Genomic DNA, 24779 nt, shown 5'->3' on the forward strand with positions numbered 1-24779 from the left:
AACGTCTTGATTCCCCACGTAGTAACGTGTTTAGCATCTAATTAAAGCTTCCTTCTAAGCTCTTAAACTCCTGCTTATAGCACTATCATAACATTAAGACCGTGCCGTAGCTTTAGCCGAATAGAACACCTTTACACTCCACTCCATAACAACCTCCTTTCGAATAATCATATACCCCTTACTTTACCGCTTCTAATTAACTTAGAGGACTGGCAGAAGGCCTCTAAATATTTACTTTTATATCTATCTGCATATGTATTTCTACTATATATTGTCACGGTCTCGGGCGGCAGGATTGCCCTAGCTAGCTCGGGCAAGTAGGTAGAAGTAATAACTGAATTCACTACGTGTTCTATAATGCACGGCAGGCAGGCGGGTTGAATAACAAGACGTAGCTCAAGGAGCTACAAGGAGGCAGGGCGGCGGTCGGCAGGTATACTCCTGCCAAGGCTCGCATAGGCCCTTGCAACAAGGCCTCTCGCCGGGTCCTAACATCACGTGTTACGCTGTGCAGCAAGCTTCACCGTTCAAGCCGTGACATATATAAATCTATACTACTCTATACTATACTTCAATTCTAGCTTATATTATTAGGGTGTTGCTCTCTAGTCTAGTTTTGTTGGGGGACGAAAAGCTTGCACAAGCCTATCGCGTGCACGAGCCGGTGGCCTCTTCTAGCTGGTGGCCGTGCACGAGGTGGGGCAGACTTCTACGTTACTTATTCTACGGCTCATAGGGAACTTCCGCCAGGAGGGTGTTGCAGCTCCCACTTGGTACAATTAGTCTAGGTCTCTTATCATGGCACTCGTTATTCTACTTTTTGTTCTTCTTAGCTACCTAGCTTAGGTATCCAGTTTTTCCAAAATGGCTAGCTCAGATCAATCCCCTCAGATAAAGCGATTACGGCCAAATAGCCAGCTTCCCCGTGGACCTTACTCAGTTTATCAGTCCTCCTCCCATCACGCACTGCCCCTACAAACCAGAGATTGGAAACCATCAGCCTTGGACGTTGCTGAAGCTCAACCGGAATACAAAAGCTATTTTCAAAAGTATGGAGCTGAAGAGCTCGTCAAAGGCGTGGAACTGGCAAAAAAGCTAGAACTCATGGATGTATTGCGAAGATATAGCACTGAGGATATTGATATTGGCCTGAAATTTGCTAAACATGGTGCTTCCAGTCTGGACTTTTTTGATGCGTTCAAAGATTTTGAGCATAGCCAAATCTTAGAGTGCCAACGAGCCGTCATCAATAGCAATGGTACGAGCTCTTCTTAGGCCACAGTATGTATAGAGCCTTAATGAATGCACAGTGCAATCAAGTCACCAGTCTCGGGACTCGGGGTATTCATCTCGGCTTTCTTCCTTCCCCAGCAGCTCAAGTTCATATCAGCTACCTCTCCATCAGCCCCCGAATGTCAACCTGGGGGCTAATGGATACTTGAATGATGAGCAAACAATGCCAATGGACATATCCCCGCCTAATGAGACGCATTTTCGTCCTCAAAATTCCGACTCAAATCATCGATCAGAAGTCGTACACAACGCACCAACGGTTTCGACGCCTACGTCAACTTCGTACAACGTCGTAAACCATAGTAAGACTATCAAGCCAAAGGCTTGGGCTTGCAAGTATTGCGGGCGGGAGTTTACGGCACCTGGATACTGTTGGAATCATGAGAAGAGTCATCACAGTAAGACTATTAAGCCAAAGGACTGGGCTTGCACGTATTGCGGGCGGGAGTTTGTGGCAGCTGGATATTGTTTGAATCATGAGAAGAGTCATCATAGCCAAACAATGACCTGGAGCTGTCCACACTGTCCATTAGACTTTCCTACCAAGAACGGCTGTGAGCGCCACCACATCAACAGACACGACCACGAGTCCATCACTTATGCGGATTGCGAAATCATAGGGAAGCCAGGACCAAATTCGAAGCGAAAAACTGCGTGCGCATGTCCCTATTGTGGCCAATTGTTCGAGGGTGTTACCAGCTTTGATGATCGCTGCCTGCATGTAGAGGATGACCATTACAAAGTCGAACCGAAGATGCAAAAAGGCAACTTAGATTACTCCAGGATGATCCAAAGCCTCCTCGGTCGCCGTGAGCTCCGCAGCCGCTGGGCCCAATCCCTCGCTAGTTTTCAAGAAAGTTGCACCTTATCTTGGAGTACCGAAGAAGCCAGGAGTCTACTTGAACCTCTTGAGACCGGCAATTTTCACCTGAAAGACGCCGTAACGTCTCTGCTAGAGCGTGTCTGTGCTTGCGCCATCAAGAGTTCGAGAACTTCAAGCAGATCTCACTACAACTCACAAGCAGACGTGCTCTCGGGCTCTACCATGAGCCGGAATGTTCAATCCACGTCTCGTACCTCCGAAGAACGTTCAAGGATACCAGCTCGGGGCCAGAGCCAATCTCCGCAAAGAGGACTGCCGAGCAGTGATAGCGGTCGTACAGTCCCTGACATGCATGCTAGTCCGCGGACAATCCTTTCCTCTAGTATTGGTTTCAATCAGTCACAACCGAATCATAAGCCGGCAAACATCCAGCATGGAATGAGTCCTTACAGTATGGCAAGCCAAGGTCCGTCTTGAACCCACAAGCCATCCCTCCGCCCTGATTTGGACGTCTTCCATTCCTCGTCATCCCGAACTTCAAGTCAGTCGGTCGCCAATCGCAGTAAAAACTCGAGCAAGCACGATGTTTTCATGGGCTTTGATAATCAGATTGACACATTTGACGGATTATAGGCCCTCCGTCCTCGCTTCACCCTAGAAACCATGACAGTACCTACCATAATGCTTGCATATCCCTACTCGGATGAGTTCCGAGGCTTGGGCTATTGGTCTTTCAAAATGAGTCTCATCGATTTTCGCAGAATCAGATTGGTTTCTTCAATTTGGAAATTATTCTCTGCTCTGCTAGAACGCATGAGTATCACCGATTTTCTTTTCGTGGCCATTTACTTTGGGTTTCCTACTTCTTTCTCCGCGGTTTCCAGTCTCGCAGTTGACCTTTCACCATGTTGTTATATGCGTTGGCGCAAGTATGGGGAGAATCAGTGCAGCATCTTTAGGATATACAGTGCTCCTTGGCTCAGGCCGTAATACGTTTCGGTGGTCTATTTGGAATTTACGACGAATAAACAGAATATAGACGTCTTCACAGATCATGATACCGCGGAAGAGCGCGTGGGCAAAATTGCTGTTGACTTCTTGATAGTGCGAGCTCAAATGTGCTATTCGATGTAAATTGCTACCCTTTCGGACGATCGAGAACGCGAAGCTCAGTTTTCGGACTAGTGAACAAATCCACCCGCGATTGAATGAATGAGAAACGTTATTTGGTAAGCGAATGTTGATCTAACTAGAAGTGGATATTGTTGCAGGTGGTCAAAGCGTTTGGTGAATGAACGACGGCGTTAAACACTTTTTGTTCTGCCAAGACCTTCCCCGGCGCGCTGCCGCATCATCGCGCTCGACACAGCAACATCAACACCTCTGCGCATCATGTAGATTCCTAAAAGCATGCATATACGCATTCGACTGTTCCGTATCTGGTACAGCACTACTTATACCGTCCTCTTCTTCCTTGCTATCGTCCTCCTCGCCGTCACCCCCGCCGATACCATCTACCAGTCCATCCGCAGCGATGACATCCAGAAGATATTCGTCGTGGCTGGAGTCTACCTGCTTACCTTTCTTATCACGATCCTGATATACTCTACCCGCCTCTATACAAACCGCAGTGCTCTACAAGGCATACCGAAGCCCTACCTCCCGATCGAAGACGGCGAAGTGGGCAAACTGATTCGGCGGCTGATTGTCAAGAATCTGAAGAGGAGTGCTATCGTCGCGTGGGACTCGAGGCCAAGGGAACTTCAGGATGAAGAGTTGGATGATGCGACAGCGGGTAGTAGGCCACCTACGGCGGAGCGCCAACATACTACATTCAAGAGGAGGAGCCATCTGATGGAAGCCACGGTCATACCAGTCTCGGCAGCTTTACCGGCGTGGGGCGAGATTGCGCATCCAGGCTGGTCCTCCCCTTCTTCCGATGACCTACCGAACCTACAGTTCTGGACAGTCATTCCTGAGCTCCCAAATCTCATTGAAGCTAAAGCCGTCTCTCTCGCTCCTCCGGACCCGGCCTTCGACCCGGGCCAACACCCGCAAGATACCTCGCCAATACTTCCGGATGCACAAGTAGTAGCACTCCTTCAGCGCCCTGCGACTATGGGCTTAAGGGACTATCTTTCGAGATTATCTTCTTTTGGGCTCATCAACCCTCCAACACTCGGCGCGAAGTTCTTGACGCAGTATGAGTTCGCAAGGTTCTCTAACACGCCGCTGACTGAACACGAGTTCCGAGAACTTATGGCTGTGTTCGCCGATATCTTGAGCGGTATGACGGAGCTTGATGCCGAGCTCATCGCTAATATCCAGGCCGGCGATATCGACTCCGATGCTCTCAGTTTCACATCCTCGGTTTCCACGCAAACCTCAACGGGCTCCGCGATCCACTATCGCACGCCTCGCGTTCCTGATGCAACGGATTCATACTACACAAGCAGCACGTCGTCGGACCCCGGACGAGATGAGAGCCCTGGAACGATTCGAACTGCGGCATCGCGATTTGATGTGCGAAGTTCTGGAACCCGCCAATTGTCCAGTAATCCTTCAGCCAACTCTTTACGCTCTCAGAGGTTCCAATCTATGTCACGAAGTCCGTCTTCTACGGTACGAGGATCGCCTTCCCTGGCGTCATTGCGCTCGACATCAGGTGCCGGAGAATTGCCATACCATTACGATTTTAATCACCCTTGAGGGCTCCCTTGGCGTTGCTATCCCGTAGCCTTAATCATGAGCACGAGGGCTGGGTTTTTACGTCTAATGATTCTTATTAATGTCTAAGTATGAGATAGAATTGGATCTGCCACTGACTCAATTCGGGGGCTTTCGATCTTTACATCAAACTGGAAAATTTCATGATGTGTCAAGGTGATCCCTAGGTGATTTTCGCTGCCTGAACTTCATTCATCACGACGGTCTAATTTAAAGTGTCTCATTTGCTACATCAAGGTGAGATTTTCATTATATCTCGGTGTGATCACCAAGCGATTTTCATAGTATTTTTCTTGTTCCTCCTCGCCCTATTGATATGAAGGTTTCCGATTTTGACATTGATGACAGAAGTTCCATGGAACGTTAGGGTGACCTCTGAGGTGTTTGCACTCTCTGAACTTCGTACGCCTTATCCACCCGACACTGAGACCCTTAACCTTTACATTGAAGTCGGGATTTAGGGATGCCTGAAGAGGACCTTCATACTCTTTTCGCTGTCTGAAATGCATACATCCAGATGGCCTCGTATTGAGGGTGTAGTATTGCGGAATTCCCACCAGTAGTGAAGTCGGCGTGTGTTTTCCCATCCAGTCAATATTTTGAAGCCCTCCTGACGGTGTTAGCTACTGGGTAAGACTCCTCACAAGAATCTCATCCTTAGAAGCTACATGCTAACACGCGGATTCAGCAGTCATATTATGATTCATTTCCGCCTATCCTACTCCCATGAGGCGTCCTCCGCTCTCTGCAATGATTGGCAAGTCCACCGACCAACGCTCTGTTCCGATTCCCCCAGGAACCTTCCACAAGTCCATGCAACTGTGCAAATCCACTCAAAGACCAAACTCATCTGCAGTCTCATAGGCCTCTTCCTCATCCGACGACTCGCGAGTCGTGCGGTCTCGGACGAACAGACTCTCCTCATCGCTCTCCTCATCTGAAGGCTTCTTGGCCTCCTCATCCACCCTCTTCACCGCTGCTCCCTCCTCGCTAAATTTGGGGTACACCAACTCCTGCTCCTTAGCCTCGTGCGCCTTTGGACTGTCAAACTCCTCGCCATCGATAGAGAAGCTGATCGCGGTCCTGTTCTCGGCCGCTCGCTGGAGGCTGTTGGAGGCCCTCCTAAAACCGTAGACGGGTGCAGCGACGCTTGCGGGTGGTTGAGGTTTGGGCGCAGGTCGGGTTTTGGGCGTCGCTGGCGTATCCTCCTGCTCGACGTTGCGAATCGGAGCCGCGGACTGAGACGGCTGGCGGGCTTTCACAGCAGCCTTGACGTTCCCGGACCCCACGACCTCGTCGAAACGGCTAGGCGTGTGGCCTCTCATCCGCACCCTGTTATCGCGCTCGAGGAGGTAGTACTCGTAATCCTCGACGGTCGACGGCCTGTTTCGCTCGATGACATGAATGACTGGGAACACCTTGGCGCGGTAATGGGTGCACAGTAGCTTCGTCATTTTGAAGAGCTTCTCGACGAGATCCTCCCCCCTCTTGCCGTAGAAGTATTCACCAGGCTTAGTCAGGTTCTGGATGAGATCGAAGAGGAAGCGGACGGTGTACAGGCGGCATTTGACCCGCTCGTCGGCGTCATCTTTGATCTTGTCGGCGGAGCCTTTGCGGAGACACATCATGGTTCTGAATGCGACCCATGGGGTAAGGTGAGGGTTGCCGGAGTCTTCCATGCATTGGAGGGTAAGAAGACACTCGTCGCGGTATTCGGCCCAGGGCGTGAGGAAGGCGTCTCGCTCGAGGAAGAAGCGGTTTAGGTCGTCTTGGCTCTTGAGGCCGAGGCATTCGAGGAAGCCTTCGACGCGGACACTGGCGCCGGACATTCTTGAGGTGGTGGAGCTGCTTGTAGGCGCTTTGCTGAGTTCGTCAGTATGATTCAATCTGACAAGCCTCGACTCAAGCTGGCCGCTGGCGGTTGGCGGTCGAGACGAAAGAACGACGCCGAGCTTGGAGAAGATATCAGAATCCAATTCCGAATCTGGTTAGCGCGCTTAATATTTACCACCTCACTTGACCATTAGAAGGGCTTGGCCTTTCTAAAACGTCCACAATCTCCGCTCCTCTCTCCAACTTCATCACCACTCCTTCACATCCTCGCAACTCAACATGAAGCCAACACAAACTGGCTCAGCAAGTGCCGCACGCCAGCGACCACCCCAACCAGCCATGGAGGCCTCCACAGCCTCGAACGACCACGCAAACAGCCGCACCAGCCGACACGGCCTCCACTCGCGCGTCACCAGCTTCACGACCTCGCTCTTCCGCAAGCCACCCTCAAGGCCGTTCCAGCGCGGCCACGCAACCCAGACCGCCGCCACGGCAACAACTTCACATGGCCCTAGCAATCCTGAAGCTACCAACGCCCCACCACGCGAGGCCACTGCTGCCGACTTCCCCTACGTGACCTACGTCGCACGCGGCGGCTACCTCCCCGACGGCTCTGGCGGCAAGATCTCAGAAACACGCTTTACGCAGATAAAGGAAGAGATCGTGCCGTTCAATGCGGACCGATTCGTTGCACTTGTCAATTCGTCGGAGAAGATGAGGCGCGAGTTCGATGTGAGTGGCTGCCGGAGTCTCATTTACAGAAGCGTGACGTTCTAATGGTGGACAGGATATTTATGGAGGATCGCCGACTCCTGCTGAGCCTACTGATTCTGAGCTGCTGCGGCATGCTATTGCGAGGAACCAGGAGTGGAAGGATGAGGTGCTGCAACGCTTGACTGCGCAGTTGAGGACGCAGTGGGAGGTACTGGGGGCGCGGATTGGGGCGCTGGAGCTGGAGGTTGATAGGCTTGCGGAGCGGATTGCGGACTTGGAGGGGGCTGGGGAGGGTACGGGAGAGGGTGGAGATGATGCGGAAGAAGCTAGAGAAATCAAGCAAGAAGAGGTCGAAAAGGTGAAGGAGGAGGCCAGAGAGGCCGCCTTCCTGTGAGAAGTTTAGGCGGAATGATGGTTGGAATTGTGGCTTTTGGTGGAACTGGTGCCGAAAGAGGGTATACTTTGGAGGACCAACTTGGACAGAATCAGGTTTCGGTGGTAAATATACCCTTAAGAATACGGTTCGACCTGAAAGCTTTCCTCATCACCTTTGACACCTGTGTAACGCAATTAGGGACCATATAACTACGTAACCTAGAAGGAAATACAATGTACAATTCCAAACGTGCTAAATTAGACCTCCGAGTGTGACATGTGTAATAAACCTGCATAACGACGTCAAGGGAGCTCTATATGTGGAGGGCTTCAGCAGGCTCGCAGAGATCTGGGCGAGATGCAAAGAATCAACAACATCAATCGTCCTGTGTTTAGCACAGATATACAGCAAACATCTGTTGGGTGTAAAATGATATATTGCATCATTGTTTCTGCGTTTCGTTCCTAAGATTGACTCTCCTGGAGTAGGGATTATGAAGATCCCTCGGCACGGACGTTCTAGGCTTCTTTCTGGACGACGTCTCCTCCCTTGTCCCCTCATGCACGCACGACTTTTAGTGCTGTCACAGTCGAACTAGTCCTACTTGCACCCATAAACCATATCAAGTCGTACAGTAGTCATTGTATATATGATGGCGAAAACCTCAGAGCCTTGCGTTCGCGACTTAGAATTCCGCGGTTTCATCGAGGGCCTCACATTTCAAATCAAAGGAAAACCTACTTGCCACTACTTCGGAGGAGTGCCATACGCTCTTCCACCGGTAGGTCCATTCCGATGGAGGAAACCGAGGCCTCTACCCTCATGCTACCGTTATGGGACAAGAGCCAATCCAGGACGATATACCGGCGGTACTGCACTTTGCCCACAGCCAGGCCTTGAGAGCGATCTTCCTGACATGACCCTTTGGGACGAGGATTGCTTGCAATGTAATATTTGGATGCCTGTAGGAGAGCCGCCGGCTGGAGGTTTGGTTCCATTTCAATCGTATGATATCATGGATGCTGACGCTTTCATCCAGGATGGCCCGTCTTCTTTAATATCCGTGAGTGTTTATACTAGCCATCCAAAAACGACGCAGTCCTGATGAATGTAGATGGCGGATTCCTTCAATTAGGAAATCCTAATGGACAAGATCTATGCGCGATGCTCAGCGAAACCTCCGCGAAATTCATCTGCGTCTTGCCCGCCTATAGACTGAATGTTTTCGGCTTCCTCGCATCTGAAGAGCTGGGCCAGAACTTTGATTCTAATGACATTGTTTCGAACGTCGGCTTCTGGGACATACGGCTCGCGCTCGAGTGGACGCACAAAAACATCAGCTATTTCGGCGGCGATGCTTCTAATATCACTATCGGTGGATATTCCGCAGGGTCGCATGCCACATTTCACCAACTTGCATACGAATTGGGACTACCAGATTCAAAAGCTATTGTCCGGCGAGCCATCATGTGGTCGAATGGACCTGGTGTTCAGCCGAAATCTACCGCTGAGGCGCAAGAGCAATTCGAGGAGCTCTTGACTGCGCTAAAAATCCCCTTGAGCGTATCCTCCACAGAAAAGCTAGCCAGACTCCGAGCTCTAGACGCGCCGACACTGATAAAAGCGACCATGCGAGTAAAACACCACCAATTCCGCGCCACAACCGACGGCCACTTCGTCCGCCACGGCCTGATGAAAGAAATCGACAACGGCGTCTTCGCCGAACGAATGAAGCGGCGCGGTATCAAGCTCCTGATCGGCGAGTGCCGAGACGAGCACTTCATCTACGGCACCTGGCGGCCACCTAAGAATAGTCTGGAATCGCTCTTCAACCGCATCCAGGCCGACTACCCGCTCCGTGCGTGCGAAGCCCTGATCAAGTATTACTACCCCGAGGACAAACTCCCCGCCGATTGCAAAGACTGGCCGGATGCATTTGGGCGCATCTACGCAGACATTCAGATCCACATGCTTGAGCGCGGTTTTGTGAACGCGCTTGTACAGCATGGCGCCGGCGACTTGATATACAGGTATCGCATGGAGTGGCGCGCGAGATGTATCGATAACCGCCTACCGAAGGAATGGGGTGTCACTCATGGGACGGATTACGCGATCTGGATGTGGGGAAATGGGGAGAACTTGCTGAAGAAGGAGAAGAGTCTGATTAAGAATTCGTTCCATGATCTTTTTGCGAAATTTTTGGATGGAGAGGAGATGGATTGGGGTACGACGGATCCGCTGCATATTAGGACTTTGACGCCGAAAGGGACGGTGGTGTGTGGGGAGGATCCGATGCTTGAAAGGGGGCTGGAGGTTTGGCGGCTATTACAAGGTGTTGGGGTTACCGGAAACTCGATTATGTCGAAGATATAGAGAGTACAGCAGAGCTCCAGACAGACTTTTCTTCTAGGAAATTACAGGGATATAATAAAGGAAGACTGAGGAATATAAGGCATGTTTCAGAGTTTCCCAAACTCTATAGATACTTATAATGGCTGAGCGAGTGATGCAAAATGATAACGTATAGTGCAAATTGAGCAAGACCCCAAAACCTGACGCTCTATACATCAACTGTTCAACACGGCTAGATATAAGAAATAATTAAAATATTGTAACATCCTCGCGAAAGTGGGTAGAGACCCTTGGTGTTCTAGGTCCGAGCTTCACTCCCACATCTCAAGCTTCCTCAGTGGTCCCACTCCTATTCTCCCACCATCACCATGCCTCGAATCAACCTAGCATCACCTACACCATGGATCCAAAGCACCATCCGCGCCTTCTCCCCATCACGGACAGGCTCCATAGCCCGAAAAACGTACGCCTCAATCCCAATTGCACAAAAACCCGCCCAAATTCTAACGATCCCCAGTCTCCTCCCCACAACCGCCTACCTCAATCCCAACACCCATAGAAGCTTCGCCACAACCCCCTCCCTCCACAAAAAAGCCGGCAAAGCCAACATGTCGCACGCCCGCACCGACTCGGCGCCGCCCGTCACCGAAGCCTCGGCGAACACGCCCACGGACCAGGCCTACGACCTCTCGCCGCTGGAATCGAACATCCTGAAAGCGATGGAGAAGCTGACGCACGACCTGTCGCAGCTGCGGTCGGGCGGGCGGTTCAACCCGGACGTAGTTGAGGGGTTGAAAGTGCAAATAGGGAAGGGGGAGGGGAAGGAGACGGCGAGGGTGAAGGAGCTGGCGCAGGTGGTGCCCAAGGGGCGGGTGTTGAATGTTATTGTGGGCGAGAAGGAGGTAAGCGGAAAATCCAATTGCTTGTCAAGACTATCTGGTGTGCTTTTGATTGTCGGTCGCGACGCTAATGGATTTGTGTGGGGTACAGCATATCAAACCTATTTCCTCTGCTATAGCGGCTAGTCCGTACAACTTGGCGCCGCAGTCGCCGCACCCAGATAGCCCGCTCTCGATTCCTGTCCCTATACCCCCACCGACGGGAGAGTCGCGGAAGGCGGCGCTAGAGGCGGCGCATAAAGCTGGGGAGGTAGCGACGACGGCGGTGCAGGATGCGAGAGCGGCGCATCACAAGAAGTTGAGGAAATTTCAGGTGGATAAGAGTGTAAGGCCGGACGATTTGCAAAAAGCGACGAAAAAAATGGAGGAGGCTGTCAAGAGGGGGGTTTCGGAGGTTAAGAGGATTGTGGATGGAGCGAGGAGGGTGTTGGAGCAGTAAGAATGGATATCATGATGGTCTATCTGTTCTAATAGTGTCCTATACATGTGGTCGCATAGCCTTATATTTGTATACATGCGCCTACCACTTACCATGCGTTTGGCGTATTACTTTTCAGCCTGTTGGTGCCTTGAATATATAAGCACTGACCACCTGCCTCCTTAGGTACATGTAAGGCGACCAGCGACTCCAGACCACGACTACACCGCTCATATAAACGTCACTATCCAAAACAATCAGCATGGCTACTACAGACAACCCACTCTCCCCTAATGCAAAATGTACCGTCTGCAAGCCACCGGGCTCGGCCAAAACCATCCAAGCCGCGTCCATTTTCCTCGCAGGCAGCATCGAAAGGGGCAAGGCCATCGACTGGCAGACAGCCTTAACCAAAAAGCTCGAACACCTGCCCATCACAGTGTTCAACCCGCGACGCGACGACTGGGACAACAGCTGGGAGGAAGACATCTCGAATCCTCAGTTCAAGGAACAGGTCGACTGGGAGCTGGACCAAATGGCGGCAGCCGATGTTACGGCTGTTTGTTTTGTAGCTGACACCTCGAGTCCGATCACCCTGATGGAGCTTGGGTTGCGTGCGCGCGATGGGAAGGTGGTGGTGTGTTGCCCGAAAGGGTTCTGGAAGAGGGGGAATGTGCAGGTTGTGTGTCATAGGTTTGGTATTACTCTTGTGGATACGGTAGAGGAGCTGGCTGAGGAGGCTATAAAGAAGTTGGAGAAGTGCATGGAAGAGAGGAAGGGAGCCGTGGTTTAAGACGTCATGGGTAGCAGTTTATTATGGCAATGGGAGTGGTGCTGGGTTATGGGAACGACCGACTTATGTGTTCGAGTCTCTCTCATACATTTTGGACGCTGTCTGGGGCGATCCTATAGTTCTTACTATAGTTTAATTTCTACGAGGCGTAACTTCGATTCAAGAATCTCATATGGCAGGTAATAGCTGAAGGGCCTCTTTCAATGACACCCACAGTATCGAGATATAAGACATCAACGATCTCATTGAATTATCTTCTTTCAGCCTCGCACATTTTCTGCCTTCTTTACACTACTCTACTGTCAAGACTCCTCCAATCAGCACGCCTCTAATTTTATTTCCGCAACGCATGATCTAGCGCCCAAGAGGTCCACAGCTCTCTGATTCGACATAGTGGAGACTCTCGCGGACCCCTCATTCCTCCCCCACTTCTTGCATCATGCACGCGATGAAATGCACCTTTCGACTGAGCGAACCTCGGAGCTTCTACATAGGGCGTAGGAAAAGCAAGCATTCCCTGAACCGATCCCATTACTTATTAGACCACCACGCGCTTCTTTCCAAATAAACATAAATCGTTCACTGGCGTCATCCATCTTTAATCACACCTCTTCTTTTTTCTCAACTCTGTCCTCTCATTTCTAACCATGGCACCCCCATCCGCAACGAACACAGAGTCCAATGGCTCTTCCATAAAGCCAACGGCCGCCGCCCCTCACGAGCCGGGCCTGAGCGAGAAAAAGGTAAAAGACAAGATCACCACCTCCCATTGGCCACGCGCCCCCAAGTTCGACGACCCGTATAAGGAGCGCGCATACCTTAAAGGCCGCCTCGCCGCCGCGTTCCGGATCTTCGGGAAATATGGCTTCGACGAGGGCGTTGCGGGACATATCACCATGCGCGTATGCCTCCCCTCAACCTAGTCACGAGACTTAAAGCTCAACCACATCCCAATACTAACACGAGTATCCCGCCCTCTAGGATCCCGTCAACCCCGAAACCTTCTGGGTCAACCCCTTCGGCGTCGCCTTCAGCCTCATCAAAGCCTCCGACCTGATCCTCGTCAGCGAAGAGGGCGAGATCCTCGAGGGCGGGCCGGTGCGGCTGCTCAACACGGCGGCGTATATGTACGTAAGGTCCTAATACACATACCAGAGTCCTCTGGTATCATTATTCCTAGAACTGTGTTGAAACACGACACAAGTCGTGTTTAAATACCCACTTAAGTCGCGTTTGAGCACCCAATTCAGTCGCTTTGAGCATCAACTCAAGCCAAAATGGTATCTTGAATCCGATTTGAGTAGCACTCAAGGACAACCAACACTAGAGGACCTAGTATCTGTCTTCAACCCCCCTTCTTTATGAGAACCCGCTAACATGTGTATTACCACCTTAAGGATCCATTCCGCGATCCACAAGGCGCGGCCGGATGTGAACGCTGCGGCGCATAGCCATAGTATATATGGGCGGAGTTTCTGCTCGCTAGGGCGGAAGCTGGATACTATCACGCAAGACTCGTGCGCTTTTCATAATGTAGGTACTATCGTGGTTGGGAGTTTGAAAGTTATACTTGGATCGATTATTTCGAGTTTTTGAGAAAGGGGAAGGGAGAGTAGAGTTCGGGGGCTGATATTGAGTAGGACCACGTCCTCTACGACTCCTTCAACGGCATCGTGCTCGTCGAAGAAGAGGGGAAGAACATCGCCAAAGCGCTCGGGAACAACAAGGCCGCGCTGCTGCAGAACCACGGGCTGCTAACCGTGGGCGGCACTGTGGAAGAGACTGTGTTTTGGTTCGTGAGCATGGAGAAATGCTGCCATGCGCAGCTGATGGCGGATGCGGCGGCAAAGGGGAGGGGAGGCGAGACGGTGAAGATTCATGAGGAGGATGCGAAGTTCACGTACGAGGCGATTGGGACGCCCAAGGCGGGCTATTTCAGTGCGAAGCCGATGTTTGATGTGATACATAAGGAGACGGGTGGGGACTACCTGGAATAGGGATGTACTGCAAGAGATGGTTAGAGCGATAGTCGGATAGCGGTAATGCTATGTCAGGTCTAATAGATGAGTTTCATGGATGCTGGCCTGGTTCTCGGAAGTTTCTCAGAACTGGGTGTCAAGATAGTGACAGGACGCAGCTTTGCATGCCAAGCCACCAAAAGAAAATCCGCTCTTAAATATCAGCAGGCAGTTGATGAAAACTTCCAGAGCGCTAATGGAGCACATAAAAACACCTTCAACATGGAATAGCTATGCGAAATAGAAGGTTCGAAATCTTGAAATGTCGGTATATTGGGCCTCTGCTAAACATAACAAAAACCAAGCTTACCACATGTCATCTGAGAGTGTAAGTGAATACCAGCCATCTAATAACGACATCGCTCTCAAGGCGTTGAGCCAAGGTTAGACTCTTGTATGGTTGAACAACGCATGCACTGCTCATCGCCAATGTTACCTGAGTAGAACGTCCTGCTCTTCTTTCGAAATACCTAGCAGATACAATATATCTAGCAGACTTTGCGAGTTGAGTCTTGCTGGCGCTTCCATTTGCACCCTCGCCTTCGCGTTGAAAGCAACTCCTAATCCTGCTACGCTCATCATAGGCAGATCATTTGCGCCGTCACCAACGACCAAAACCTGGTCCAATATCACGCCTTCTTTCTTCGCGATATCCAGCACGTGCTGTCTTTTCCTCTCCGCATGCACAATATCTCCGGTCAATTCGCCCGTCAGGGTCTGCCCGTCGTCACTTACAACAAGATTGTTCGCATAGAAATAATCCAGCCCCAACGATCCCGCCAACCAACCCGTCATTGGCGTAAATCCACCACTCAGCACCACCGTTTTATATCCCAGCCGCTTCAACGCGCGCACCAGCTCCCCACTCCGACAATTAAGCGTTATCCGTGGCTTCAACGTTTCCCAAACCGTGCTCGGGACACCCTTGAGCAAGGCGCAACGCTTCCGCAGCGACGCCTCAAAGTCCAGCTCGCCATTCATAGCCGCAGCTGTGATCGCAGACACCTGGTCCTCAACGCCCAGCTCGCGCGCTATCTCGTCAATGACCTCCTGCGCAATGAGCGTCGAGTCCATGTCGAAGACCGCTAAGCGCTTGTGCCGCCGGTACACGCTGTTATACTGGAACACCGCCTCGACGTTCCATTCGCGCTCAAACCGCGACACCACCTCGTCGTTGCGCAGGGCATCCAGCGTTATGAACGAGGACGGAGGCAGCGCGATGGTTATTTCCATCACCCGGCAGCCCTTCGAGCCCGGCGCGGGCGCATCGAGGCTCCGCGTCTGCACAGAGTTTTCTTCGAAGCCAGGCATCAGCTTTCCGAGGGTTGCGAGGAAGTCCGTGAGGCAGGACTGCGAGATGTAGGAGCCGTAGAGGTGGTCGAGTGGGCTCGGGCCGGGGGTCGGGGGCTCGAGGGGGTAGGAGGAGAGGTTCTCGGTCGGGATGGCACCGTCTGTTAGGTGGTGGAGGGTTGTGGGTGGGAGGGCGTCCCGTGGGCTGTGAGGCGCGGAGTCGGCATGGGCGTGGGCGTGCTGCGGGGTTGCGGACTTGTAGAAGAGTGTGGCGACTATCGAGGCGGAGGGAGAGCTGAGGGGCGACGAGAGGTTGGAGTGGGCCATGTCTGCGTTGACGAAGGCTGAGAGCCAAGTCTAGGGTATATCGAGGCTCAATTCACCGAGGGACGTCCAAATAGCGTAGCGGGTGTCAGCGGTGATAGAAAAATTTGTGGGGCATGGTGTTGAGATTCCGCTGGAACTAAGCCGCGCCACACCTCCAGCCACTCCTGCAGGGGCCCCGGCCGGCATTGTTTACCAAGTGCTTAGGCTATGTACCTTTGTAGGTAGCTCGACGAAATCATAACATCAGCAAAACAACCGACAGGGTTTGCAGGCTGGTGTTAGCCCCGGGGATTCTCTCGAGACGGAAAGTGGTCGGATATAAAGACCGTAGCGGGTGAGATTTCTCTCAATTGCATCTGAACCGATGACCTAACGAGAGAATGCTGGAAATTAAAATGGCCGCCAGGCATGAACGCGCGCCACAAGCGCGTTCCTCTCCACCCTTCACCATGAAACACACCCATGTGGGGCTGAGGACGGCACAGGTGTTAGGCTTTACCTCCTCTTGGGGCACCGCCCCTCTTCCTTCAACCTCAAAACCATCGCGGTGGACTCGTTCGCTGCCTTCGTCTCGTTCACCCCTTAAGACGACACGTCCACCCTCAATTCCCAGCACTCCCCTCTGATCATTCCCGCAGCGCCGTCTCCGGCCTTCGACATTATGGCCTCTACGCAGACAACACCATGGAAGAAGCGCGTTCTGTTCCCGTTCTGGGCCTTTCGCACTAGCTTCATGGTCTTCCTCATCGGAATCTACATCTGGGCTATCGTTATTATTCGGTCCAGGCACGATATCGAGAACGTGTCATGGGGCGTGATTATTCTCTTCATGCTCTTACTGATCATCTGTTTGCTCCTGGACATCATGGCGATGATTATGTTTGCTAAACACTCCTTGAAACCCGGAGCCTTTCTTCTCTTCAACGTCATTCAAACTACCATCTGGACCGTCATCCTCGTCCTTGATATAGTGGCCCTTGCTCGACCAGGCGTCAATCGTATAGGCCTCCTTGGCACCATTCTTGTCTTGTAAGTATCCTTTCCAATTTCAATTAATGTAACTCTCTTTGGACATATCTAATCCCCTGCCAGCGCCTCATTCCTCGCCCTCCTCATCTACTCCCTCGTCATTTTCATCAAAGAAAGGAAGAGCCGCAAACAGCGAGGCCATGGCGAAAGCACGACTGCCAATCCCGCAAGTGTGCCCTTAGTCCAGGCCCAACCGCAGTACGGTCACAATCAATCATTACAATTTAATCCTACGCCGATTCCTGAGCCTCCACAATACCATCACCCGGAGCCCGAGCGGATGCCAGCTCCACAATACAAATCAACTCTTTCAACAACGGCAGTCGAGCTTCCTGCAACATCGGGTGAATCCGCCGAATACTACTCGGGTGCGCCAGTCAAATCTGCGCATGATGGTCCAGCCGCCAATCCGTTCGCCGATCCTCCAGCTCAGCAGCCACCCAAGAACCCCTTTGAATGATCAACAGCACGGCAGTGATATGTGTGGTCTCGGGGGTGCATAGTTGAAGTGACAAGATAACGCTTCTGGCCATGTACAATACCAATGAAATGGGAAAGCGGCATTCAGGCGTATGGTGTTTAGGGAATGTATGCATTATACCTCAGGGCTAGGAAGAAGGAAACGACATGCAGGTTTGAGTACGAGAGGGTTCACTTCGCGAGACTCCAGAGCTCTATACAACAAATGATATCGGTTCAGATTCATTTTAGGCCCTGTTAAACTAAATAAATCAACGCGCAGATTTTCTAGAGCAATCCTTTTCCGCTTCTTGCACGAAAAGCATTCAGCATATGAACTCCACTCGTTTGGGAAAGTTCGAACTCGTTTATCCGAATCTATTCGTCGAACATCTTGTTTTGGTTTAGCTGCCAAGCTTCAACCTTCTACAGGCGCCAATTAATGGTGTAGAGTGGAGAGTTGTCCTTCATAGCCCCCCTTCCTCACCATTTGCTACCGATCCTCCTGTCTTCTCAGGCCGGGCCTAGGAAATCCACCAAATCATATGCGGTCATGATAGTTGCGCGCTCTCCGACAGCTACTTGTTTACATAGTAACGTGCATCTGCTTGCTTAAACATAGTCTCGCTAGCGGCCGCGCTAGTGGAAGGAAATATAACTGTTGTAAATGATGATTTGGTCTTACCTTTGGTTGTCTCCAAAGAACCCTTGAAGTATAATTGCCTCTGGGGCCTCGCCATGTTCCACGGCGAGCCTGGATGTGGAGCATAGTTCTCGATACCAGAGCATGTAGCATATTAACATCACTACACATTCTTAGTCGGCCCTCGGAAATTCAAACCCCGCTTCAACATCCCTCCCTACAGTCGTCATGCTGTTGCTGCAGGGAGGTGTTCGGGTTACTATTTTAGAAAGTACGCCCACACATCTCAATAACTACTCGATACTGACGTCACATCTAGCAACACGACCTCGGTACAAAGGTACCATCTCCAAATTATATTTAAGCAGTTTCCACTCTACCATTGGCCCAGGACTCCTTTGTCTCTTTCCGAACCCTTCAATACATCCCCAAAATGACTATCCATCAAGTTCAATCCCGCAGCATCTACCACGGCCTCCCAGTCTACCCGAAGGAGCTTAAAGGCCTGACCGCCATCATCACAGGCGCCAATGGAATCTCCGGTTACCATATGCTTCGTGTCTTGGCTCAGGACCCAGATAGGTGGACTAAGATATATTGCTTATCGAGACGACCTCCAGCGATTCCGGGAGGGCTTCCAAGCAATGCCGAGCATATTGCTCTTGACCTCTTGAAGAAACCGGGTGAGATCGCGGAGGTGCTCAAATCGAAGGGAGTTACAGCGTTTGTCGCCATGTGCTCATGTGCTCTGGGCCCCTGCTGATGAGAACAGTGACTACGTGTTCTTCTTCGCGTACATCCAGGTAGCACCGAAGCCAGGAGAGAGACTCTGGTCCGACGCGGAAGAGATGTGTCGAGTGAACAGTACGAAGAGCTCCTGACATGCAGACGGACGATGGCTGATTGTAGAACGCGTAGCTGCTCTCCTTTCCAACTTCTGCGACTCCCTCCCCCTCGCCTCCATCAACCCCAAACGCATCCTCCTCCAAACCGGCGCCAAAAACTACGGGTCCGTACCACCCCCTCCCCCTTTTTACGCAACCCCCTCTAACACCCTCCCCCAGCGCCCACGTCCTCCCCCAGACCCCCAAACCCCTCCGCGAATCCCTCCCCCGCGTCCTCCTCGCCCCAAACTTCTACTACACCCAAGAAGACTTCCTCGCCGCCTTCTGCGCCACCCAGCAGCACACCTCCTACACCATCACGATGCCCTCGTACATCCCCGGCGCCGTCCCCGACGCCGCCATGAACGTCGTCCTGCCCCTCGGCATCTACGCCGCCGTCGGCGCGCACCTCGCCGAGCCGCTCGTCTACCCCGGCACGGCCGCCGGGTGGCGCGCGACGCAGTGCCAGAGCTCGGCGATGCTGAACGCGTACATGGCCGAGTGGGCTGTGTTTGTGCGCGACGAGGACGCGGCGGGGGAGAAGTTTAACTGCTGTGATGGCAGCGCGTTTACGTGGGGAGGGCTGTGGGAGGCGTTGGCGGGGTGGTATGGGATGGAGGTGCTGGGGCCGGGGGATGGGGAGGAGTGGGAGCGGAGGAAGATGGGGTTGACGGCGTGGGCGAAGACGGAGAGGGTGCGGAGGGCGTGGGGGGAGGTGGCGGAGAGGTGGGGGTTGGTGCATGGGGAGTTGTGGGATGTGGAGAGGTTGTTTGCGTTTACGGAGGGCGCGTTGGGGGGTGTGGAGACGGATTATAGGTATGTTCATTTTCTTTCATTTCATTTCTCTTGCTGTTACATGCTGTGGGAGGAGTTGAATGTTGCTATGGGGCGCAAATGATGTTTACTGACAACTTGGATTCCATACAGCATGGATAAGAGCCGTAAGCTGGGATGGTTCGGCACGGTTGATACCACCGAGTCGATACGGAAGGTGCTGGATGAGTTTGCGGAATTGAAGATGATACCGCCAGTGCCGAAAAGGTGAGCGTAAGAGAGGATGTGCAACTTGAATCACCAAAGGTTTACCTACAAATGACGCCCAAAACAATATTGTCGTAGAGTATGTACAAGAATATCCTATAAAAGCCCTGCTTTCTACGCATTCATTTCTCATCAGACTGAGGTCAAGAAAATCATTCTGCGTGCCCCACTACAGGTGGGGTGGCGGATGCCTTAGCACATGACTGTTTGGAAAGGAAAGTTTTGGCTGTTGTTGAAAGGAAAGTGTAGAGCCCAGAGGGCGGCGGTTGGCTTCATAATCACATGTCTCTCACGTGACGCACACTTACGCTTTACGAAGACCACGCTTGATCATCCCTCCAAGAGAAATCTCCTCCTCATACCCAATCAATACTATTCTCCCCCCTCCACTCCAACGAAAATGACTTTCTCCTCCTCAAAGTCTTCTGTCATATACACAAATTTTCCTCGCCCAGTTCCTATTCAGCCAATCAGCATCAAATGGATTCACCGCTTCTATAGCTCAGTTGGTAGAGCGCGGCACTAGTATCTCCTTACTGTCATGCCGAGGTCCACGGTTCAAATCCGTGTGGAAGCATTTCGTTTTGCTAGCAGCATATCTGGGGATCAAATTTTTGGCGATACATGGTTGCGGCTGTGGGACTTTGACTGGCCCCTTTCTTTTTTTGGTGGGCAGGTAGTTATGAGATAGGCAAGTAGACTTTTTATGCATCAAATTTTACGCACTTTGCAGGGGTATTCTACTTGTTTTCTTTCTCATACATCAGAGGTCCATTCCATTCCTTAGTCCTCCTTTTTCGTCGTTATCCACGGCGGCGGCGTATGCATCTTTTCCAACGGGCCCTGATGCGCTGGAATCGGCCTCGGGTTCTCCACCCAATCGAAATATCCCATCCGCGACGCGAACGAGACGTCGCCGGGTCCGGTGATCATCTTGTTGGCGCCGTTCAGCATAGAGTGCGGGAAGCCGATATCGAATGGGTATGCTGTCGACCATCGTCAGTTCCAACCATTCTCAACGCCTTCTCAGCAAAAAGGGAAGGGGGATTCGACTTACCCGCCTCGATCTCGTCAATATCCTCCTGGCTCAGCTGGATCCCCAACGCCTCAATATTCCCCTTCAAGTGCTCCAACTTCCGCCCACCGCAGATGGGAAAGACGTAGGGTGTCTTATGCATCACATACGCCAGTGCTATGCTCGTAAGAGCAGTCCCCCTCCTCTTCGCCACCTTGTCCAACACCACGGTTACATTTTCGGCGTGGACCTGCATCAGCGGCAGCTTCCTACCGCCCTCGGTCACGGTGCCCGGCAGCTTGAACGACCCCCCGCCGAGCGCGCCCCAGGGCGCGAGCCCCATGCCTTCAGCCTGGCACATGGGGATGATCTCGCGCTCAAAGTCGCGCGTGGCGGCGCTCCACTGGCCCTGGTAGACGGAGAACTGGCGCAGGCCGTGCTGCCGCGCGTAGTCGTTGGCCTTGACGACCAGCCAGGCCGGGGTGTTGGAGATGCCGAGGTAGAGCACTTTGCCCGCGACGACGAGGTTGTCGAGCGACTTCATGAGCTCGGGGATCGAGGTTGTGTAGTCCCAGAGGTGGACGTAGTACTTGGCTTCTCATCAGTATTTGAGTCGCGTTGGGATTCCGCGAACGGGAAAAGGAAGGGAGAACAGGAGGAGGGAGGTGAGGAAGGGAATTGTAGTTACCAAGTCAATGTAGTCCGTCTTCAGATTCTTCAGGCTCGTCTCAACGCACAGATGCATCGCCTTCGAGTTGTTCCCCCCGAAGTTTGCATGAATCAACCCCTCTTTCTGCAAGCTGTGTGCGATAGTCCCCGTGTACTTCGTCGCAATCACCATCTCGTCCCGCGTCCCGCGGCTCTCCATCCACTCTCCGATCCACTGCTCGCTCTGGCCGTACTGGTAGTTGACAGCCGTGTCGATGAAGTTGCCGCCCTGCTCGTGGAAGTAGTCCAGCAAGGCGAATGACGTCTCTTTGTTGCACTCGCCCAGAGCGTCCTTCCAATTGTCGCCAAAGGTCATCGCGCCCAGGCATATGGGGCTGACTTTGACGGCCGCGGTGGGCGCGAGCTGGCGGTGTCGTCCGAGAAGGGACTTTGGGGGTCCGGGCGGGGGCATGAGAGACATGGTGGCTTGTTTCTACGGAGTTATTGTAAGAGTATCGAAGAGTAATTGATGATTAGATTTTGATGGATTAAACGAGGTTTCTTTGGCTGCTTTATAGCGACGTGGGAAATAAGTCACCTCACAATATCCCGGCGTTATGCTCAGTAACTCCGCCAAGGATCGGGTTAGCGCAAGCATACTTCCCAAAGTCGTACAAAACGGCAATATTGCAAGGATGTTTTGCAAGCCAAGTGTAGTGTGAATCGGACTTTAGGTAAAGCCCAGGTTGACCATACGCTATCTGGCTATGCCTTTGGTTGATGCACCTGATAAGAGTTGCTAAGCTTCCTCGGGGCTCCGTGAATGATTGGCGTGAATTAAGGGAGTTGATAGGTGTAAATCCTTGACTCAATTGTGGTCTAAAAAAAGGCGTATAGCCATGTATATATATGCAAATGCGTGCTGTAAATAAACATCATCAGCAAAATCGTTAAAACGAAGTCTCCTCGAACAAAAACTCCGCCTGCCAACGACCATTCAGCCGGGCATCCCCTGATTCGCTTCCCACATAATCCAATAATGCAACGCCGTCCCAGTGCCTGTCAAGGCTATGAAGAGGAAAAATTGTACATTGAAATGGTAGAGACATGTTGCTCCAAATCGTCGTGCCCACACCCAAATTACCACGCGTCTCCAAAAATCTCCTTCGGACTTTGCACAATGTCATTCTCTGTCGCGACCTTCTTCCCTTCCATCTTCTTCATCGCCTTGCGCTCCTTCTTGCCGACCAGATGAGGCGTGATCGGTGTAATGGGCGTGAAAGGCATGTAGGGACTGTATGGGGTGGCAGGCACACCTGTACGGGGCGTCTGCAGAGACAGCTGGTCTCGCCTTCGGTCAAGATATGTGGTCTTGGTGGACGGTAAGGCGGCGGCTCCGTCACCATAAGCGCGGAAGGGCAGAGCCCCTCCAGCAGACTTCCCGGGCGATGAAGTAGGCGCAGACCCAATGGCTGGTGGGTTGCTGTAGGAGGAACCAGTACGTTGCGGCGCTGGACGAGGTAGTGGTTGCACCTTGTCAAGACCTTCATACGTGTAGTCTCCTTCAGGGGATGCGGGAGTAATTGGTGACATATCCGGGGGAGATGGTGGCGCAGGAGGGTTGTAAAAGCGGGGAGAGAGGGGTGTGCGTGCCTCATCGTAGACGCTCTCGCCAGGGTACTTCTGAATGGGTCCAGAAATCCGCAGATTCTTCAAGCCAAGTCGCGATTTGCTGCTTGCGGAGCTCATAGACGGTGTTCGGTCCTTCTTTGACAATACACTGCGTGGGCTGGCGGGAATCGTTTTGGATGGACTGGATGGTGCGCGGGGTAGCGGCGCAGTCGCAGGAGGCTGGTGGAAATTCGGTGGGTAAATGGCCTTGACAGGGCTTCGGGGACTGGTAGGGCTCGTAGGGTTGCTGTAGTTCGGCATGACGAGTCTCCCCTCTCCTGATGTATTGATCATTGGAGGTAGCTTCCTTGCACCTCTGGGCGGGCTCTGTGCTTGCTCTTGTTGGTTCTTCGCCCGGCTATCATCTTCATCGCTATCGTGTGTTGCGGTCGAAACTGCGCTATATGAATTCTTTTTGGCGTCATGGTCCATGACTGCCGCATAGAGTCGTTCCATCTCGGACTGGCGTTGTGCTTTGGCAGAGTCGACGATGGCTTGGTCGAAAGAAGTAGGACTCTTTGCGTCGTCGGGGCTGATGGGGCTGCTGGCAACACTGTTCACACTTGTGGTGCTCTTCTTGAAGCCTCGCTTGAACCACGAGGTCGCAGACTTGGAGGATAGCGGCGACAATGGGGTTGCGTTGACGTAGGGTCGGGCCTTGACCAGCTCAATGTCCAGCGACTTGGGCGAGGTCTCTGTGTTGCGTCTCATCTTCCGGCCGATGGTGAGGAGCAGGACGCCCCAGATAAGTACGGTGACAACGTAGGCGCCGACAATGCCGCAGATCTGGGCCGGGAGGAGTCTTCTGTTTCGCGATGCGTGGGCGGAGAGGGGAGGACCGTCCTCGGGAGAGGGAGCTGGGGCGTTGTAGATGAAACCGGGCTCAGCGCAGGCGTGGTGGGCCAGCAGGAGGAGTGATGAGATTACTCCCACACAGCTGAACATGGTTATATGGCGGTTGCCAGGCTGGTCTTCTCTCGCTGCGACGACGTTTGCGACGTGCAACGAAGCGGAGGGGCAGGCGAAGTGTAACAACGGGCATCGCGGCGATTTGTAGGGGCAGCGGCTATGTATATCGACTCGCAGCGGTCTGGAGGGTTTGGTGGACGCAGCCCTTGGGCCAGTCGAGGTGGGATACAGCAGCTGGCAGCCCTCATTGGATGGCCGTGGGCAACATTGGTGATTCAAGCCAGGAACATGCATCGACTTTACCGCCGGCTAGGCCAGCAGGGCTGCCGATAGGCGCACTGGGACGGCACTACGCGGGGGCTTTTGGGGACTGACAGTCCAAGCTTGCATGAGGCATGATGCCAGCACCACGAGGGGTCCCTCCCGCCGTGATTGTGCGTTGAGGACCCTGTCTGCATAGCCTTGAGGATAAGAATTGTGACGAGCGATTGTAAATGGCATCCTATTCGCGACTTGAATGCCCTCATGCCTCGCCGTAGCCTTGTCACCCGCAACGGCACGGTCCTGGTGTGGCTTTTTGCTTCTCCACACTTGTAAGCGCCCGGGCAAGCCAATCG

General features: G+C 52.5%; 13 protein-coding genes and 1 non-coding gene across 14 annotated transcripts; 10 read left to right on the forward strand and 4 right to left on the reverse strand.

The window, feature by feature from the left end:
* Positions 1-864: 864 nt before the first annotated feature.
* Positions 865-2593, forward strand: BDZ99DRAFT_518382 (uncharacterized protein; the record flags this gene model as incomplete). The annotated part of the gene is made up of 2 exons (XM_033725287.1): positions 865-1258; positions 1311-2593. 2 exons carry the CDS (start codon positions 865-867, stop codon positions 2591-2593), a joined length of 1677 nt encoding a protein of 558 aa, XP_033579518.1.
* Positions 2594-3492: 899 nt separating this feature from the next.
* BDZ99DRAFT_461222 (uncharacterized protein) lies at positions 3493-4986 on the forward strand. Its single transcript, XM_033719571.1, has one exon. It carries the CDS (start codon positions 3527-3529, stop codon positions 4823-4825), a length of 1299 nt encoding a protein of 432 aa, XP_033579519.1. The 5' UTR covers positions 3493-3526; the 3' UTR covers positions 4826-4986.
* Positions 4987-5676: 690 nt separating this feature from the next.
* BDZ99DRAFT_496949 (uncharacterized protein) lies at positions 5677-6672 on the reverse strand (the record flags this gene model as incomplete). The annotated part of the gene is made up of 1 exon (XM_033723470.1): positions 5677-6672. One exon carries the CDS (start codon positions 6670-6672, stop codon positions 5677-5679), a length of 996 nt encoding a protein of 331 aa, XP_033579520.1.
* Positions 6673-6814: 142 nt separating this feature from the next.
* On the forward strand, positions 6815-7901 carry BDZ99DRAFT_269391 (uncharacterized protein). Its single transcript, XM_033713875.1, has 2 exons — positions 6815-7408; positions 7464-7901. Exons 1-2 carry the CDS (start codon positions 6956-6958, stop codon positions 7782-7784), a joined length of 774 nt encoding a protein of 257 aa, XP_033579521.1. The 5' UTR covers positions 6815-6955; the 3' UTR covers positions 7785-7901.
* A 453-nt stretch (positions 7902-8354) lies between these two features.
* On the forward strand, positions 8355-10271 carry BDZ99DRAFT_496951 (paraben-hydrolyzing esterase precursor). Its single transcript, XM_033723471.1, has 3 exons — positions 8355-8752; positions 8806-8829; positions 8881-10271. The coding sequence occupies exons 1-3, from the start codon at positions 8416-8418 to the stop codon at positions 10137-10139; spliced, it is 1620 nt and encodes a 539-aa protein (XP_033579522.1). The 5' UTR covers positions 8355-8415; the 3' UTR covers positions 10140-10271.
* A 213-nt stretch (positions 10272-10484) lies between these two features.
* Positions 10485-11666, forward strand: BDZ99DRAFT_461224 (ribosome recycling factor; the record flags this gene model as incomplete). The annotated part of the gene is made up of 3 exons (XM_033719572.1): positions 10485-10581; positions 10636-11020; positions 11109-11666. Coding segments are annotated over 3 exons (830 nt in total), but the record flags the coding sequence as incomplete, so codon positions are not given.
* BDZ99DRAFT_461225 (uncharacterized protein) lies at positions 11644-12460 on the forward strand. Its single transcript, XM_033719573.1, has one exon. It carries the CDS (start codon positions 11698-11700, stop codon positions 12226-12228), a length of 531 nt encoding a protein of 176 aa, XP_033579524.1. The 5' UTR covers positions 11644-11697; the 3' UTR covers positions 12229-12460.
* Positions 12461-12704: 244 nt separating this feature from the next.
* Positions 12705-14518, forward strand: BDZ99DRAFT_461226 (arad-like aldolase/epimerase). The gene is made up of 4 exons (XM_033719574.1): positions 12705-13130; positions 13210-13355; positions 13626-13761; positions 13869-14518. The coding sequence occupies exons 1-4, from the start codon at positions 12876-12878 to the stop codon at positions 14223-14225; spliced, it is 894 nt and encodes a 297-aa protein (XP_033579525.1). The 5' UTR covers positions 12705-12875; the 3' UTR covers positions 14226-14518.
* BDZ99DRAFT_269407 (phosphoserine phosphatase serb) lies at positions 14437-16046 on the reverse strand. Its single transcript, XM_033713876.1, has one exon. It carries the CDS (start codon positions 15861-15863, stop codon positions 14679-14681), a length of 1185 nt encoding a protein of 394 aa, XP_033579526.1. The 5' UTR covers positions 15864-16046; the 3' UTR covers positions 14437-14678.
* A 478-nt stretch (positions 16047-16524) lies between these two features.
* On the forward strand, positions 16525-17352 carry BDZ99DRAFT_474715 (uncharacterized protein; the record flags this gene model as incomplete). The annotated part of the gene is made up of 2 exons (XM_033721927.1): positions 16525-16892; positions 16956-17352. 2 exons carry the CDS (start codon positions 16525-16527, stop codon positions 17350-17352), a joined length of 765 nt encoding a protein of 254 aa, XP_033579527.1.
* A 984-nt stretch (positions 17353-18336) lies between these two features.
* On the forward strand, positions 18337-20178 carry BDZ99DRAFT_439781 (NAD dependent epimerase/dehydratase family protein-like protein). The gene is made up of 5 exons (XM_033717673.1): positions 18337-18717; positions 18767-18858; positions 18913-19003; positions 19059-19694; positions 19806-20178. Exons 1-5 carry the CDS (start codon positions 18428-18430, stop codon positions 19921-19923), a joined length of 1227 nt encoding a protein of 408 aa, XP_033579528.1. The 5' UTR covers positions 18337-18427; the 3' UTR covers positions 19924-20178.
* Positions 20179-20410: 232 nt separating this feature from the next.
* BDZ99DRAFT_t32 lies at positions 20411-20496 on the forward strand. The gene has a single exon. It is a non-coding gene; the product is annotated as a tRNA-Thr (tRNA).
* A 93-nt stretch (positions 20497-20589) lies between these two features.
* BDZ99DRAFT_461229 (aldo/keto reductase) lies at positions 20590-22379 on the reverse strand. The gene is made up of 3 exons (XM_033719575.1): positions 21623-22379; positions 20977-21523; positions 20590-20905 (listed from the first exon to the last, which is right to left on the reverse strand). The coding sequence occupies exons 1-3, from the start codon at positions 22061-22063 to the stop codon at positions 20703-20705; spliced, it is 1191 nt and encodes a 396-aa protein (XP_033579529.1). The 5' UTR covers positions 22064-22379; the 3' UTR covers positions 20590-20702.
* A 125-nt stretch (positions 22380-22504) lies between these two features.
* On the reverse strand, positions 22505-24291 carry BDZ99DRAFT_461230 (uncharacterized protein). The gene has a single exon (XM_033719576.1). It carries the CDS (start codon positions 24196-24198, stop codon positions 22723-22725), a length of 1476 nt encoding a protein of 491 aa, XP_033579530.1. The 5' UTR covers positions 24199-24291; the 3' UTR covers positions 22505-22722.
* Between the last annotated feature and the right edge of the window lie 488 nt (positions 24292-24779).

Source organism: Mytilinidion resinicola (assembly GCF_010093595.1).
Source record: "Mytilinidion resinicola strain CBS 304.34 unplaced genomic scaffold BDZ99scaffold_6, whole genome shotgun sequence".
NCBI classification, from domain to species: domain Eukaryota; kingdom Fungi; phylum Ascomycota; class Dothideomycetes; order Mytilinidiales; family Mytilinidiaceae; genus Mytilinidion; species Mytilinidion resinicola.